General features: G+C 43.6%; 1 protein-coding gene across 2 annotated transcripts in view; it reads right to left on the bottom strand.

The window, feature by feature from the left end:
• LOC311128482 (DNA damage-binding protein 1) overlaps positions 1-17,661 on the bottom strand; it is a 32,396-nt gene that overhangs the window by 13,707 nt on the left and 1,028 nt on the right. For both annotated transcript variants that reach the window (XM_084160649.1, XM_084160650.1), the window contains exons 2-13: positions 17,264-17,412; positions 16,838-16,954; positions 16,454-16,675; positions 16,056-16,170; positions 15,732-15,829; positions 15,392-15,550; positions 14,852-14,935; positions 14,390-14,609; positions 11,400-11,475; positions 4,968-5,076; positions 3,455-3,633; positions 892-1,052 (exon numbers count right to left, since the gene is read on the bottom strand). In XM_084160649.1, the coding sequence (XP_084016775.1) occupies positions 892-1,052; positions 3,455-3,633; positions 4,968-5,076; positions 11,400-11,475; positions 14,390-14,609; positions 14,852-14,935; positions 15,392-15,550; positions 15,732-15,829; positions 16,056-16,170; positions 16,454-16,675; positions 16,838-16,954; positions 17,264-17,412 (1,689 nt within the window). The remainder of the gene's footprint in view (positions 1-891; positions 1,053-3,454; positions 3,634-4,967; positions 5,077-11,399; positions 11,476-14,389; positions 14,610-14,851; positions 14,936-15,391; positions 15,551-15,731; positions 15,830-16,055; positions 16,171-16,453; positions 16,676-16,837; positions 16,955-17,263; positions 17,413-17,661) is intronic.

Below are 17,661 nucleotides of genomic sequence, written 5' to 3'. Positions count from 1 at the left end.
ACACACACAGAAACACACAAATATACACAAACGTGTCAAATGTGTGAAAAGCTTTGGAATAGCAGCAGAATTCCACTGTCAATTCAAAACAACTCTATTATTCATCCCCGAGGGGCAAATATGAAGGCATTAACAGCTAGGTCAAACATAACATCCTCCACATGGTTGTGCAACATTGCAAATGGATCTAGGACGCGTGGAACCAATAGAGTGCTTCTGTCCCTTAGGATTCCCTCCCCTTTCATGGACAAGTCACACAGGCTTTGAATAGATGGGTTTATAAACACATCCAAAAAGATGAACAGGAGCAGGACAAAGAGAATGTCCAATACAGAGAAAAAAGGGAATGTGTGCCCACTGTTGTGCTGCTCCCAATCATGATATTACAGAAGCTTTATTAATAGATCACGTTTCGGAGCAACAAAACAGTGGGCGGACATTAGGGATGGGCATTTGAAAAAATGTCTGTGTTCGAGTACTCTCAAAAATAATTTAGCGTACTCGAGTACTAGCATGTTAGCGTAAAATGGGGCTGCGATAACAGTTGCTCCAATTACTGGTTGTTCTGATACACAACTGAAAACTAAACTAATATTTTCACTGACAGACTCCAAACAATAAACATATCTTAGCGTTAGAAATGTTGTCAGCGCTTATAAATTTAGCCTGCTAAATAGTTGCATTTCTAAAAATATTGAACTTGTATTCGATTAATAGTCACCGAATACAAAACCTTGAACCGAGTATTCGAGTACAGTGGACATTAGCTTTTTCTCGAAGTTACACAGACTTACCTGGCTACACAAAGGTTAAAATCAGTTGCTCCATCTATCCATCCATCCCTCACTACCCTTTAGTACACCTCTGTTGAAGCTCCAACCCCCCTCTCACCTCCTCCGAGCATCTCCTTGTGCAGGGCGGTGAAGCAGGGCAGCTTGAGGACCCGTGCCGAGATGTCCGTCCACAGGCCCACGGCGCAGAGGGGCGACTCTCCGCCCTCCCCCAGGGGCGTGATGTCTAGGCAGGCCACCTCGTGCTCCATCTCCACCGTGCTGAAGGGGGACAGACAGAAGGGCATGGGATTGATTTTTTTTCTGTCTTTCATTTTTAACTTTATTTTATACCTAATATGTATTTTTACTCCAAATACAAACTTATACAAACAACGACTACATCTCACCTGCCCCGCATGCTCACACCCCCATCCCTATTGTCTGCATTATTGTTCGCCTTCAATTGTAACAATTTGTTTTTCTCTGTCACCCATGGTATTTCAATAATAAATAATTCAATTTTTCCATTGTGTTAATGATGGTGGATTGATTGATTTCCACGTTCTTAGTATACGTTTTTTCAAGATGAGTGATGAAGAGAATCGTCCAACCCATTGTGTGTTTCACTACACCCCCATATGGGATTGGATTTACATTGTGTAGCCCAGATTTACTTAATTGGATATTTGTTTTGCCCCATTGTGTGTGGGTAACAGCCCACTCTCAAAAAGGCACGGCTTTTGCTACAGCTCAGCATCAACAGCCACTAAAACAGTGTCTGCTGGACCAGACCACATTGGTAGAGCCTTCCCTGGCCAGCAGTGTAAGACCAGCTCAGGCATGGTGATGGCCTATAGAGCTGAGTGTGTGTATAACAGTTCATTCTGAAATTATTCAGACCCCTTCCTTTCTTCCACATTTTCTTACGTTGCAGCCTTATTCTAAAATGGATTAAATTACTTTTTTTCCCCTCATCAATCTACACACAATACCCCATAATGAGAAAGCAAAAACAGAAACACCTTATTTACATAAGTATTCAGACCCTTTGCTATGAGACTCGAAATTGAGCTCAGGTGCATGCTGTTTCCATTGATCATCCTTGAGATGTTTCTACAACTTGATTGGAGTCCACCTGTGGTAAATTCAATTGATTGGACATGATTTGGAAAGGCGCACACACCTGTCTATATAAGATCCCACAGTTGACAGTGCATGTCAGCGCAAAAACCAAGTGGAAGGAATTGTCTGTAGAGCTCTGAGACAGGATTGTGTCAAGGCACAGATCTGGGGAAGGGTACCAAAAAATGTCTGCAGCATTGAAAGTACCAAAGAACACAGTGGCCTCCATTATTCTTAAATGGAAAAGGTTTGGAACCACCAAGACTCTTCCTAGAGCTGGCCGCCCGGCCAAACTGAACAATCGGGGGAAAAGGGCCTTGGTCAGAGAGGTGACCAAGAACCCGACGGTCACTCTGACAGAGCTCCAGAATTCCTCTGTGGAGATGGGATAACCTTCCAGAAGGACAAACAACTTTGTAGCACTCCACCAATCAGGCAGTTATGGTAGAGTGGCTAGACGGAATCGACTCCTCAGTAAAAGGCACATGACAGCCTGCTTGGAGTTTGCCAAAATGCACCGAAAGGACTCTCAGACCATGAGAAACAAGATTCTCTGGTCTGATGAAACCAAGATTGAACTATTTGGCCTGAATGCCAAGCGTCACGTCTGGAGGAAACCGGGCACCATCCCTACGGTGAAGCATGGTGGCAGCATCATGCTGTGGGGATGTTTTTCAGCGGCAGGGACTGGGAGACTAGTCACCATCGAGGGAGAGATGAACGGAGCAAAGTACAGAGACACGCTTGATGAAAACCTGCTCCACAGCACTCAGGACTGGGGCGAAGGTTCACCTTCCAACAGGACAGTGACCCTAAGCACACAGCCAAGACAACGCAGGAGTGGCTTCGGGACAAGTCTCTGAATGTCCTTGAGTGGCCCAGCCAGAGCCCGGAATTTAACCCGATGGAACATCTCTGGAAAGACCTGAAAATAGCTGTGCAGCCACACTCCCCATCCAACCTGACAGAGATTGAGAGGATCTGCAGAGAAGAATGGGAGAAACTCCCCAAATAGACGTGAGCAAAGATTGAAGCGTCATACCCAAGAAGACTTAAGGCTGTAATCGCTGCTTCAACAAAATGCTGAGTAAAGGGTCTGAATACTTATGTAAATGTCCTATTTCAGTTTATTTTATACATTAATAATAATAGCTGTAATCGCTGCCAAAGGTGATTCTACCAACTATTGACTCAGGGGTGTGAATTACTTGTACTTACTTATATCTCATTTTAATACATTTGCAAAAAAATATATACAAAAATGTTTTCACTGTCATTATGGGGTATTCTGTGTAGATCAATTTACACACAATACCCATCAATTTAATCAATTTTGAATTCAGGCTGTACCAACAAAATGTGGAATAAGTCAAGGGGTATGAATACTTTCTGAAGTCACTGTGTTAGTCATCTCTTCTGTTGATTCAACTTTAATTCACGCTTAAAGCTACAATTCAGTTGGCCTGGGGCTCACCAAGTCTCACGTGCTGTTTAACACTATAAATAAAGTTGAATTGGATTTGAGATGTGTGTACCTGATGTATTTAAGTTGTGTCTACCTGATCTGTTTGAGTTCCCCAGAGAGGATCTGGAGATAGTAGAGGGCGCGGCCCACGGCCAGCACCACCTGGGAGGAGTTACATGCGGCCACGCTGATGTTCCGGCCCTGTGGCTCCTTCCATTCAGACACCAGGGCCTTGCTGTCCTGCATCACCAGACGCACTCCGCCCGATGTGATCTGAATCACACACACACACAGTACACATGCATACAAATATATTGTCACCTTTGCAAGATTCACTATTTGAAAACTTTTGGTCTTCACATGTGTATTTGTTTGATTTACAACTGCACATGAAAAAATATATATCTTTGAGATTTAGATTTTTCAAAGTAAAAAGTGGTCTGGAATAAATTATTCAAAATTCAAATTAATTTGGTTGGAGGCAAGTGACTCTTGTTTATGTGTAATTTATCTCACCTGTGGTAAGTTTCAGGTGCCTACAGGGTAAAAATAGCCATTCAGTTTTGCAGAGAAAACAGAATATTCTGCTCCATTGAAAAAGTGTAAGGGTGCCAATATATTTGGCACCTTTGCACTTGTGTGTGTGTGTGTGTCTGTATGGCAGACGCACATAATGGAGCAGTGACTTTCTGATGAGGAACGGGCTGTCTTACCGTAGTGAGCTAGGTTATAGGCCTACATCATGGGCTGGATAGAAGCAGTCTACAGTCTTCAGAACTGGATAACAATTGCTTTATTTGCCTCAAAATAATAGAATAAATAATATTGTTTGTTCTATCTCTCAAAGCTGTGATTGAGAATAGCCTATTCATAGGCTACTCTTGTTATTTTTGAAAGGCACGACAACTTTAGAACAACACCTTCGTAGGCTAGAATATTTGGGAAATAAGCTCATGTTCATAACTTGAACATATCTTAATGCTTTTACGATTCGCCTAGTAGGAGGATAGGTTATTGGCCATTTGGTTTTAAACCTAGCATGGAGGGATTTTCCCGACCAGGGATACCTAGTCAGTTGTACAACCGAATGCATTCAACTGAAATATTGACTCAGGAGTATGAATACTTACGCAAATTAGATTTCTGTATTTCATTTTCAATAAATTAGCCAAACAAATTTAAAACATGTTTTCACTTTGTCATTATGGGGTATTGTATGTAGCTGGGGGAGAAAAACAATCAATGTAATCCATTTTGAATTCAGGCTGTAACACAACAAAATGTGGAATAAGTCAAGGGGTATAAATATTTTCTGAAGGCACTGTATATGTATTGCGATTCAATACTGCGATTTTATTGCGATTCGATATTTCAAACATATTGCTCACCATATGTCTGCCGCTAAGGGATAAGAGAGCCATGAAAAAGCTTTGATCAGTCGTGGAAATCAAACAGTTTTGGTGCAAGTACAGCCAATTAGTGCAAAAATAATATTGCGATAGTGAAAACGATACCATATATCATCAAAAATAATATCCCAATACGTAACTATCGACTTTTTCCCTCATCACTAGTGTGTGTGTGTGTGTGTTTGCGTTTGCATATACCTGGATGAGCTGCTGGTGGGCCACGTTGCCACAGTAGAAGGTCTGCAGGTTGTCCACAAAGCCAGGCAGCTCAGTCTCCTCCACCTCCTCCCCGCTCAGCATCAGCACCCTGACGACACACACAAACACAGAACGACTTATTATATACATGAACAAAAATTTAAACACAACATGTAAAGTGTTCGTACCATGTTTCATGAGGTGAAATAAAAGATCCCCCGAAATTTTCCAAACACACAAAAAGCTTATTTCTCTCAAATTTTGTGCATTAATTTGGGATGTCCACCAAAGCTATTGCCAGATAATTTAATGTTAATTTCTCTACCATAAGCCGCCTCCAACGCCATTTTAGAGAATTTGGCAGTACATCCAACCGGCCTCACAACCGCAGACTACGTGTAACCACGCCAGCCCAAGACCTCCACATCCGGCTTCTTCACCTGCGGGATGGTCTGAGACGAGCCACCCGGACAGCTGATGAAACTGTGGGCTTGCACAACCGAATAATTTCTGCACAAACTTTTGGAAACCATCTCAGGGAAGCTCATCTGCGTGCTCGTCGTCTTCAGAGTCTTGACCTGACTGCAGTTCTGTGTTGTTACCAACTTCAGTGGGCAAATGCTCACCTTCGATGGCCATTGGCTTGCTGGAGAAGTGTGCTCTTCACGGATGAACCCCGGTTTCAACTGTACCGGGCAGATGGCAGACAGTGTGTATGGTGTCGTGTGGGCGAGCGGTTTGCTGATGTCAACATTTTGAACAGAGTGCCCCATGGTGGCGGTGGGGTTATGATATGGATAGGCATAAGCTACGGACAACGAACACAATTGCATTTTATCAATGGCAATTTGAATGCAGAGATACCGTGACGAGATCCTGATGCCCATTGTCATGCCATTCCAGGGCTTGACATTCACTTTCTTTGGTCACTTGACCTTTGGACAAGTAGGACATATTTTTTACTTGTCTGAACGCAGAAGTCACTACGCATTTGGCTGGCATGCTACGGGAGGGACGAGAGGAATCATTACATTTATCAAATATATTTAGTGGAATCAAGTATTTTCGAATAGCCTATTCCACTCTGGTGGAGCTGTGGTACGAAAGAGATGTTTAGTAGCCTAGGCCTATCTGGCTATCTGTGTGTGCCGAAGCTCGCAGATGGAGCAAGTGACACAGTCAAAGAGCCTCGCTGGCTGTGCGGTCTTTTGATGGGTTGCATATCATTGTGGGCTGCAGAGCAACTCTGCTGTCCTCAGAACTGGATAATTATAAACTGATTCCAATTTTTTCCTCATCTTCCTCTCTTATTAGGCCTAGGCTACTATATGTGTTGTAGTAGGTTGGGACATTGCTAGAATAATATGGAAATAGGCCTCGGCCAACTACGCATTTCTTTCATAAGCATCCCTCAGCTGTAGCCTAAGTTTTCTATCCTAATTTGATTTCTCCATTTTGGTATTGTTTGCTCAATTTCACTTATTGTGGCCTAAAATATTTGTAATTCAGAATAACATAGACTCCGACTTTCACAATTATTCCCATTTAAAAGCTGCAAACTTTAGGACATTAAACGCTTCATTAGAATAGTTTAGAAAAGACTCTTCATAACGGTCATTTGTCTTAATGCTTTTATGATATTTCAGTTAGTAGGATTAGGCTTTTGGTCGTTTTGGTTCGCAATGGCAAGGAATGATTTTTTTTCTTGGCCTCGCATGCATGCATCAACTGTAAGGTTTGTTTACATTTCTCAATAGATTTTTATATCTTGCCATTGTTTCTTCCCTCTCTCTCATTATTAGCTTAGGCCTCCCATGTATTTGGGTTGTACAAAAACAACTTTGAGATTGATTGAGTGCTAGGCTTTCATTGTTTGATCATGAAATCTAGCATGCATTAAACTGAAAGAGTGACTTAGTAGGCCAAGTCATGTTCATATCAAATGGAGAGGAAATTGAACATTTGGGCTTCTACAACAATAAGACACTGGAGTGTCCGCTATAAAAATAGACTTAAGCTATTGGCCCAGATCATCCAACATTCAAGAGCGAGAAAAAACAAACATCTGACCGGATATTTTGCGATGCTTTGGTGAGACTCGTAGCTCTGGTTACATTGTTCTCTTGCTTTGTGTAAATATAACATATTCATTGAAATGGGTTATAGCAAATAGGAATATAGGCTATTTACTCAGAATGTCAACCATGCACTGCTCTGCTGTGCGCTGAGGCAGTGCCGCCGCCTGATCCAATTCTGATCGAAGTAATTGTTTGATTTTGTGATTTTTTAAAAACTTGTCCATTCGGACAACTGATATCTACATTCTGGTTGTCCGACTATTTATTTTACTTGCCCCGGACAAGAGGACAAGCCTTAATGTCGAGCCCTGCATTCATCCGCCGCCATCACCTCATGTTTCAGCATGATAATGCACGGCCCCATGTCGCAAGGATCTGTACACAATTCCTGGAAGCTGAAAAAGGCCTGCATACTCACCAGACATGTCACCCATTGAGCATGTTTGGAATGCTCTGGATTGACGTGTATGACAGCATGTTCCAGTTCCCGCCAATATCCAGCAACTTCGCACAGCCATTGAAGAGGAGTGGGATAACATTCCACAGGCCATAATCAACAGCCTGATCAACTCTATGCGAAGGAGATGTCGCGCTGCATGAGGCAAATAAATGGTGGTCACACCAGATACTGACTGGTTTTCTGATCCACGTCCCTGTGACCAACAGATGCATATCTGTATTCTCCGTCATGTGAAATCCATAGATTAGGGCCTAATTTATTTATTTCAATAGACTGATTTCCTTATATGAACTGTAACTCAGTAAAATATTTGAAATTGTTGCATGTTGCGTTTATATTTTTGTTCAGTGTAAATAGACAATTTACATTATAAAAAAGTATTGCTCTCGCAATCAGATTGGCTTTCAGGCATGTCAGTCATTCGTCTTTTCCAACCAATAAGGATGCATGGACGCACTGCAGGGCTCTGCCCTCGACACCTCAAGTTAGCGAGTGTTCACATGCTGTTGCAAGAATAAGAAAGTGCTGAGCGACTGTTCACTTGCTGTTACCTAACTAAGTGTTGTGTGCGTCCATTGCAATAAGTGTAGTATCGTTATTATAAATTAAGATCTCAGCCAGGCCAGCCAAAAAGCTCCATGGCCTCAGGCCTTCTATTTCTATCTCTCTGACCATATATATTATTTCATGATGTCTAGATGGTATACTATTGAATTGTTTCTTATGTTTATTTTATGCCACAGTTTGCTCATCTGCTTATTGTTATACTGCATATGTAAATGTATCTTAGTATATCCTAATGATAGTATTGTTTCTCCTTTTAGAACCACACACAAAAACATAAATAACTTTTAATGGAATCAGTGGTGTGTGTGTGTGTGGGTGTGGTGGTGACCAAGTGTATGGCATGGGCCTCAACATCATGTTCTGACCAGCACTATAGTGGGCAGATCTTAGTGAATCAGTTTAAGTGTAATAGCGGGTGAGAACGTTCAGTCGACCGCTCAGACGAGATCCAGCTGGCCGTTTTTTCATGGTCCTAGTTTTCACCGGATTTAGCGACCAACAGTTTTTTCATACATTTGATCATTTAAACCAGGGGTGTCAAACGTACGGCCCGCGGGCCGGATCAGGCCCGCAAACGGGTTTAATCCAGCCCGCGAGATGATTTCAAATAAATAAATAAAATAAAAAATAAAAATTTCTTTTTTTAAATATAAAAATGCGCTGCAATTTTTCTATAAAATAAAATGCTGTTCCAATTGCGTCCACTGGATGGCGCAATAGCAATTGTGTTAAGCAAGCAAACTGTTTATACCGGGGCAGAGCAAGTAGGTCAAGCACGTGCAGCCAATGAGCTACTTTGTTTTGCCCGCGATATTTATTACGGCTTCTACTTTTAACATTATGTGCTTTGGCACCCTCGTTGCCCCAATATGTCTCTGTCAAAAAAGAGAAAAGTGGACGCAGAGTGCAGAGTGTTCCAAGAAAAATGGTCATCCTATTTAATCACGGAATTGAATGGGAAAGCTGTATGTTTGGTGTGTTCAGAGCATGTTGCAGTGCTGAAAGAATATAACCTTCGTCGCCACTATGTGAGTCTTCATGCTGACAAATATGACAACTTTCAAGGACAGCGGAGATGAGAGAAGGTGAATGAACTGTTGGCGGGTCTGAAGAAACAGCAGTCTGTGTTTACTCACAGCCGAGACATCAGTGACGCTGCAGTGAAAGCTAGCTACCTCATTGCTAATGAAATCGCAGTGGCTTCAAAACCATTTAGTGAGGGTGAATTTGTAAAAACATGCATGATGAAGGCAGCGGAGATTGTGTGCCCTGAAAAGCGGCAGGCTTTTGCAAATATCAGCCTGACAAGAAACACAGTTGCAGACAGGATTTCCGATCTTTCAGTGGATTTGGACAGCCAGTTGAAGCAAAAAGTAAAGTCATTTATTGCGTTTTCGGTTGCAATTGATGAAAGCACGGACATTACAGATGTTGCACAACTGGCCATTTTTTCATCCGCGGAGTTGATGACACATTGACCGTCACCGAGGAGTTCGTGGAGTTGGTGCCGATGACAGATACAACGACAGCAGCTGATATTTTTACCGCACTCGTCGGCGCGCTGGACAGGGTCGGAGTGGACTGGTCCCGCACTGTCAGCCTGGCTACAGATGGTGCGCCCTCAATGATCGGGAAAAAAGCAGGCGTTGAGACAAAGTTCAGAGAGAAAGTGCAATCTGCAAATGGAGGACGTGATTTTTTGACTTTTCACTGTATTTTGCACCAGGAGGCTTTGTGTTGCAAGTAATTAAAATATGGATAATGTCATGAAGGTGGTCATCCAAACTGTTAATTTCATCCGATCCAGAAGCCTGAATCACCGTCAGTTTGACAGCCTTCTCAGAGAGAAAGACCACATCTATGGCCTGCCATACCACACTGAGGTAAGATGGTTAAGCCGAGGTGCTGTGCTGAGGCGTTTCTTTGATTTACGAGAAGAAATTGAACAGTTCATGGAAGAAAAGGGCAAACCAGTGTTAGAATTTCATTCCGCAGAATGGATGCCGGACCTTGCATTTATGGTGGATGTTACAGAGCACCTGAATAACTTGAACAAACAGCTGCAAGGGCGCAACAAAGTTGTCACGCAGTATTATGACAGCATACGTTCTTTCAAGTTGAAGCTGTCATTGTGGGAGACGCAACTTGCCGGTGGTGATGCAGCTCACTTCCCCTGTCTGAAAAATGTGTGCGCGACCCAACATGTGGCAGACATGAAGCGGTTCAAAGATAAAATAACTGGACTGTTACGGGAGTTTGAGCAACGCTTTCAGATTTATGTTTATATGTTTTTATGTTGATGTGCTATTGTTTTTAATTGATTTTATTTTATTTGTATATTTAACCTATTCTTGACTCTGTGGTTCTTGCACTTGTTTGGGGAACAGGATTTCATTATTTTTATCTACATTTCTGCCTGAGAAATGACACCCTGATATAGTTCTGTGATCTGTGATATACTTCTGTGAATCACTGAGGCATTGTGTGTTTGTGTGTTCTTTGTCCTCAGAACTTTCAAATAACTTGAGGTGTTTTATGATTAATAGTGATGTTGTGCTTTTGGACACTGTCCTCAGGCTCCAGCTTTATGTTTATATGTTTTTATGTTGATGTGCTATTGTTTTTAATTGATTTTATTTTATTTGTATATTTAACCTATTCTTGACTCTGTGGTTCTTGCACTTGTTTGGGGAACAGGATTTCATTATTTTTATCTACATTTCTGCCTGAGAAATGACACCCTGATATAGTTCTGTGATCTGTGAAACAGTTCTGTTAATCACTGAGGCATTGTGTGTTTGTGTGTTCTTTTTCTTTAGAATTTTCAAATAAACTTGACGTGTTTTATGATTAATAGTGATGTTGTGCTTGTACTATTTTGGACACACTGTCCTCAGGCTCCAGCTTTATGTTGTATGTTGATCGTATTAAAACAAAGAAAACAATCTGAAGTTGTTGTTTTTAAGTTATATATACCATGATTTTTCCGGTCCGGCCCACTTGGGAATAGATTTTCCTCCATGTGGCCCCTGAGCTAAAATGAGTTTGACACCCCTGATTTAAACCATTGTAAACTTGTCTCTCTTTGTTATAACTGGTGTCAAAATCTATCCATGTCAACAATGTCTGACTCTGAAATTGAATAAATGTTTTGTTTTATCAGTCTATTCTCCATTTTGTTATAATTGGTGCCAAATCAATAACAACCTGATCATGTAAACATGACACTGTGGCATTAGGCAAGGCTTCACCGGACTGGACAGGGAGTGATTGCATTGTGGTCAACCATGCAGAACCTTTCTATAAGGCCACCAATGGTTGTCTCACCTTGTCTGGCCCACGAAAGACAGGACCAGCATATCGTCTGTCTCCCTCCCAGCCTCTGAGCGAAGAGGCCACAAACCTGGGAGGACAACAAAAAAAATATGCAGGAAAATAAATGTCAAGCGCTCCACAGACCTAGAAAACAAGCAGCACTGTATTAGCTAGGTGGTGTTTCATTAGTGCAAACAACAGGAAATGTTTCAAAGTGTTTTGCAACAGAAAACAAGAATGAGCTTCTTATTTGGACTATTATTGGATTAAGTCTAGGTAGTCCCTCCCTGTTTTAGTCTGTTTACTTCCATTTAGGTGCATAGTGAACCTAAATGTTCAGGACCCTGAACTAGAAAGGAGTCAACGCTGTCTCTTGATTGATCCGTGCCGAAGCCACAGTCCTGGTGGGCCAAGGCAGGTTCTTATGGTTTCTATTCTCTATCTGAGCCTCATTGACTGACTAATTGCTTCTCATCAACGTGTTCACGAGTCAGTGGCCGATGCCTGGGACCATAAACGATTCAAAAATGTAATTCAACTACAATCAAAAATGGCAAAGATTACAGATGCAAGCAATTTGGAGAAAATCCCACTGAAGCCCCGTTTCCACTGGCACTTTGAAGTCAACCCAGGTTGGGCTGGCCTTGGTGGGCTAGCTCAAAATGCATTTCCACTGCCTCCAGAAATTAGAAATGATGTCATGTTGCTAGGTAGCCAATATGTGACTGTAGCTGGCTTCGCTAATGTTGCTAGCAAGATTTTGTAACTAACGTTATCTCATACTCTTGCCAGTGCCAGCCAGACTCACTCAGAGCCATGTAAACTCAGCAAAAAAAGATACGTCCCTTTTTCAGGACCCTGTCTTTCAAAGATAATTCGTAAAAATCAAAATAACTTCACAGATCTTCATTGTAAAGGGTTTAAACACTGTTTCCCATGCTTGTTCAATGAACCATAAACAATTAATGAACATGCACCTGTGGAACGGTCGTTAAGACACTAACAACTTACAGACGGTAGGCAATTAAGGTCACAGTTATGAAAACTTAGGACACTAAAGAGGCCTTTCTACTGACTCTGAAAAACACCAAAAGAAAGATGCCCAGGGTCCCTGCTCATCTGCGTGAACGTACCTTAGGCATGCTGCAAGGAGGCATGAGGACTGCAGATGTGGCCAGGTAAAAAAATTCCAATGTCCGTACTGTGAGACGTTTAAGATAGCGCTACAGGGAGACAGGACGGACAGCTGATCGTCCTCGCAGTGGCAGACCACGTGTAACAACACCTGCACAGGATGGGTACATCCAAACATCACACCTGCGGGACAGGTACAGGATAGCAACAACAACTGCCCGAGTTACACCAGGAATGCACAATCCCTCCATCAGTGCTCAGACTGTCCGCAATAGGCTGAGAGGGGCTGGACTGAGGGCTTGTAGGCCTGTTGTAAGGCAGGTCCTCACCAGACATCACCAGCAACAACGTCACCTATGGGCACAAACCCACCGTCGCTGGACCAGACAGGACTGGCAAAAAGTGCTCTTCATTGACGAGTCGCGGTTCTCTCTCACCAGGGGTGATGGTCGGATTCACGTTTATCGTCGAAGAAATGAGCGTTACACAGAGGCCTGTACTCTGGAGTGGGATCGATTTGGAGGTGGAGGGTTCGTCATGGTCTGGGGCGGTGTGTCACAGCATCATCAGACTGAGCTTGTTGTCATTGCAGGCAATCTCAATGCTGTGCGTTACAGGGAAGACATCCTCCTCCCTCATGTGGTACCCTTCCTGCAGGCTCATCCTGACATGACCCTCCAGCATGACAATGCCACCTGCCATACTGCTCGTTCTGTGCGTGATTTCCTGCAAGACAGGAATGTCAGTGTTCTGCCATGGCCAGCGAAGAGCCCGGATCTCAATCACATTGAGCACGTCTGGGACCTGTTGGATCGGAGGGTGAGGGCTAGGGCCATTCCCCCCAGAAATGTCTGGGAACTTGCAGGTGCCTTGGTGGAAGAGTGGGGTAACATCTCACAGCAAGAACTGGAAAATATGGTGCAGTCCATGAGGAGATGCACTGCAGTACTTAATGCAGCTGGTGGCCACACCAGATACTGACTGTTACTTTTGATTTTGACCCCCCCCGTTTGTTCAGGGACACATTATTCAATTTCTGTTAGTCACATGTCTGTGGAACTTGTTCAGTTTATGTCGCAGTTGTTGAATCTTGTTATGTTCATACAAATATTTACACATGTTAAGTTTGCTGAAAATAAACGCAGTTGACAGTGAGAGGACGTTTCTTTTTTTGCTGAGTTAGCTAGCTTAACGATTAGCGGCGTCGCTAGCATAACAGGCCATTAGGTAGCTAGCTAAGCAAGCAAACCTGACGACAGGTTTGATATGCTGTAGCTAGCGAGCATTCAATACGACCTGGTCACCTAACATTCCTGATAGCTCACGTTAGCTAGCTAGCTTGTTTCAACTCTGATTTGCTTGCTAACGCGTTAGGTAGCTAGCATTCGAGGGCTGACTGTTCTCATAAAAGTTTATTGTGTAGTGCAAAAATGAATGAAGTACACAGCTATGGTGGCAACTCATGTCATGTCTGACTATTGCAGTACTGCTTGTCCATGTGCTAGCTAACAGCAACAAGCCCAGACAAGCTAGCTAAATCTTGTGTCAGCATTCAGCAGTGATCAGCTTGGTGGTTCCATAGTAACGACACCACCAGCCCGAATTCTAATTGAACTGGTACCAGTTGTGAAACTGATCATTCCATTCAAGCCAGCTCGAATTTGATAATTCCAATCAAGCCAGCTAGAATTTGGCCCTAGTGTATCAGAGGTAGAGGCACTACCATATTTTGCTTATACCAATCCAAATCCTCCAGATCTACAACTGTGTAGGGGGATAGGGGCTAGGGGTCGATTGGGTATCGGTCCAGAGAGAGCAGCATCCTCTTTTATTTCCCCCCCAGAGGGCCCAGAAGCCCTCCTGCTGACCTTTGATCCCTGGCAGGTCGATGCTGGCGTGCTCGTGGATCCCGATGCCATTCCGGATGATCCTGAGGGAGCCCTCCTTGAAAGCTCCGGAGCAGGTGACCAGCTGGCCCTGTCCCTGTCTCTCCAGGTCCACCACACACATGTCCACGATGGGCCCCAGGTTGGTGAAAGTCTCCATCACCGCCACGTACGACCCCGAGTCGTTACTGTCCACATTGAGCTGGAGGAGGAGGGGGGGGGGGGGGGGGGGGGTAATAATAATGTCCATTACAAGCCATAACAATAATGTGACAACTCTAGATAAACAACAAGTGGACTTTGACCATACTTATTTTTCTTTGAGACAAAGGGGGTGATGTCCACCACTCAGTACAGAAAAAATAGTGAGGCTTGCTTATCCTTTCTTTCTTTTCCAGGGTTACATTTATCAAGGTGTTTTCTATGTGACCGGTCCAGCCTTACCTTGACCAACTGGGAGTCGCCCAATCTAGAACCCACAAACACCACACCGTTGTCCAGGTAGGTCAAGCACTCTGCAATGGATGTCTGCGAGCGAGAGAGGGACACACACAGACATTACTCTTCAGCCCATCTCATATCATGTTATCAACTTACAAAAAGTTCCTGGTGTACACTATCACATATTTTTTTACAAAACACACTCAAGGATAATTCTGCCATTGAGACTCAATTGTGTAATGTGGAGGTTGAATGTCAAATAGGAAAGAAGCAGAGAAAAGGGAGACATCATTGAAAGCAAGATATGAGACGACTGAGCCAGATAAAAAGAACAAGAGATCATAGGGAGACCGAAAAAGCAAGAGAGACACCAGAGAGAGCAAGAGAGAGGGCTTGCTATGGAGACGGACAGATAAAAATATATAGAAGTTGAGATTAAATTAGACAGACCACACAAAAGAGAAAACAACCAGAAACACAGAGAGAGAGGGAGACAGATCACGAGAAAGAGACAGAAGGAGAGAGAAGGCCTACAACATGTACCTCTCCGAGCAGCTCAACACGGAGGTCCTTGAGCACCACGGCCCCGTCCATCAGCTCCTCCTTCTCCAGCAGCAGCATAAACAGGCGGCCCTCCATGTCCCCCAGCAGGTAGCGCGAGCCGTTGGGGTCCACACGGTTGTGACATACGATGGTGCTTTGCTGTTGGGGGAAAGGGAACAGAGGTGGTGGATGAGGTGAGTATCCCTCTGTTCTATGTAAAGTGCTGTGAGCATCTGGAGAAGTGCCGTACTCTATATTCAATTAATCATTGCTATCAAACTGCATGATGTTGGAAAAGAGTTGAAAGCCTCTGCATTGTGTTGATTTAGATTGACCTTACCTTGATGGTGGGAGGAGCGATGGCCAAGTATTTATCCCCGTTGTGATAGGTGATGGATTCTTGTCCAATGATTATAGCGCCCCCAAATGGTTCTGGGACTAAAATAGATAAGACAAATACATAAACAACCAAGTAAATCAACCACATTCAGTCACATTCAAATACGCTAGAAGAGGAAGAAGAGGACCCTTGGGCGCTGCAGTTCCAGTGGAAATGATCTTTAAACACTAATCTAAGAATCCAGAATACAGTAAATCTCATGAGTATTGGACCAGGGCCCTGATGATCCTTGTCTAACCCTGCATGGACATTCGCTCTCCTCACCTGGGATGACCATAGAAGCCTCAGCCTCCACGTTCTCCTGTTTCCACGGCCCCTTGTTGAACTCCTTCTCCCTCAGCGACACCTCATAGGTCTTCACATGCCGTCCCTGAGGGTCCTACAGCACACAAACACAGATACAATCAGACTGACACACTCGCAGATATTCACACAAAATGTCTGCTAAATAAAGCACACATTCCCCCTTTCACCGGAGATGCACTACTGTCTCATATACACATCCCCCCAATATTCTCTCAAACAGCATCAAATTCCTACTCTTGCATTCTTTCAACTCATACCCAACCACCCCCTCAACACACACCCAGATAAATGCATACACACAACCACTCCAACATTGTACCCCTTTCATCCACCACTTCCTACCCTCCCCTCCCTACCTGATAGATGAAGCAGACTGTGGGCGCCTGACAGCCGTACAGGAAGTGGACGTCGATGACCTGCAGCTCCTCCAGGCGGATGTTGAAGGCCTTGAGTTCTCGGTTCTCCCGGTCCAACGGGATCACCTTGAATAGGCCGTCGTACAGTCGCAGGCCAATCATGCGGCACTCAGGGTCTACAATACCGATGATGCCCGTCTCCGAGGGACGCCCGATGCGGTCCTACGCAAAAAATAAATAAGTTGGTCAAGTTAAGAGGAGTTTCACGGCATCCTATTGTTTCAGTCTGCAGAGTATTCCTGTTATAGTTTTGCAGAACATATACTTTGATCTCCATCAACAGCTCAAAGACACTGGCTTTGCTCATATTTATTTTTCTCCTACCTGCACGTTGCCGTGGGCGCGGGTGATGATGTCGATGCTCTCCCCGTTCTGTTTGTACTCCAGGATGCAAGCGTTGTATTTGGCCGTGAGAATGAACAGCAGATCCTTGCTTTCCCCCTGCAGTCAAAACAGACAAAAAGTTCCTCTCCATTGAAGCCAGTGAAAACATATGTCCACTTTCAAGTTAGACATCGGCAGAAGTTTACAACTTGTATGGCAGTTACAGAAAGAAACCCGGGTCTTGTTCAGAAGGGCACACAATAGTAGAACCTTTTGCAACGTAAAACATAAATCTGTGTTCTTATTGGACAAGTTCAGGTAGTACCTCCCTGTTTCAAAATGTTTTCTCTCTACTGAACGTGACCCAGCTTTGAAATGACTAACATGCACACACAAACACAGACATACAGGTAGTAGTAGACTCACCTTTGGCCTGAAGAGCTCCATGACGGCGATCTTGCCGTACATGCCCACCTCTTTGACGGGCCGGAGCCCTTCCGCTGTGACCACATAGATCTCCAGGCGTGTGTTTTTGGCTATGAGAAGATTCAGGTCCTCCGCAGAGGTGAAGTGGCCTGGGGAAGAGAGGGTGGCCTAGTCAGTCGGACTAACTTTTTCAGCTTTCTGAATGACTAGCAGATTTTGTGTCTTTCCCAATCTCATTCCTGTATTTTGAAAAGGCACATTTCTGGAGTTCAAGTATTTGTTTTTCTATCTACTAACAATACAACTTGCATACTTTTCTTACTAAGCAGATATGTTTTACTCACAAAATATACACTAAGGTGACAACACTGCATTGACAGTGATTTTTTTTATTAATA

Source organism: Coregonus lavaretus, assembly GCF_964263955.1.
Source record: "Coregonus lavaretus genome assembly, chromosome: 4".
Lineage (NCBI taxonomy): Eukaryota > Metazoa > Chordata > Actinopteri > Salmoniformes > Salmonidae > Coregonus > Coregonus lavaretus.
This window is presented reverse-complemented; position numbering and strand designations above follow the sequence as displayed.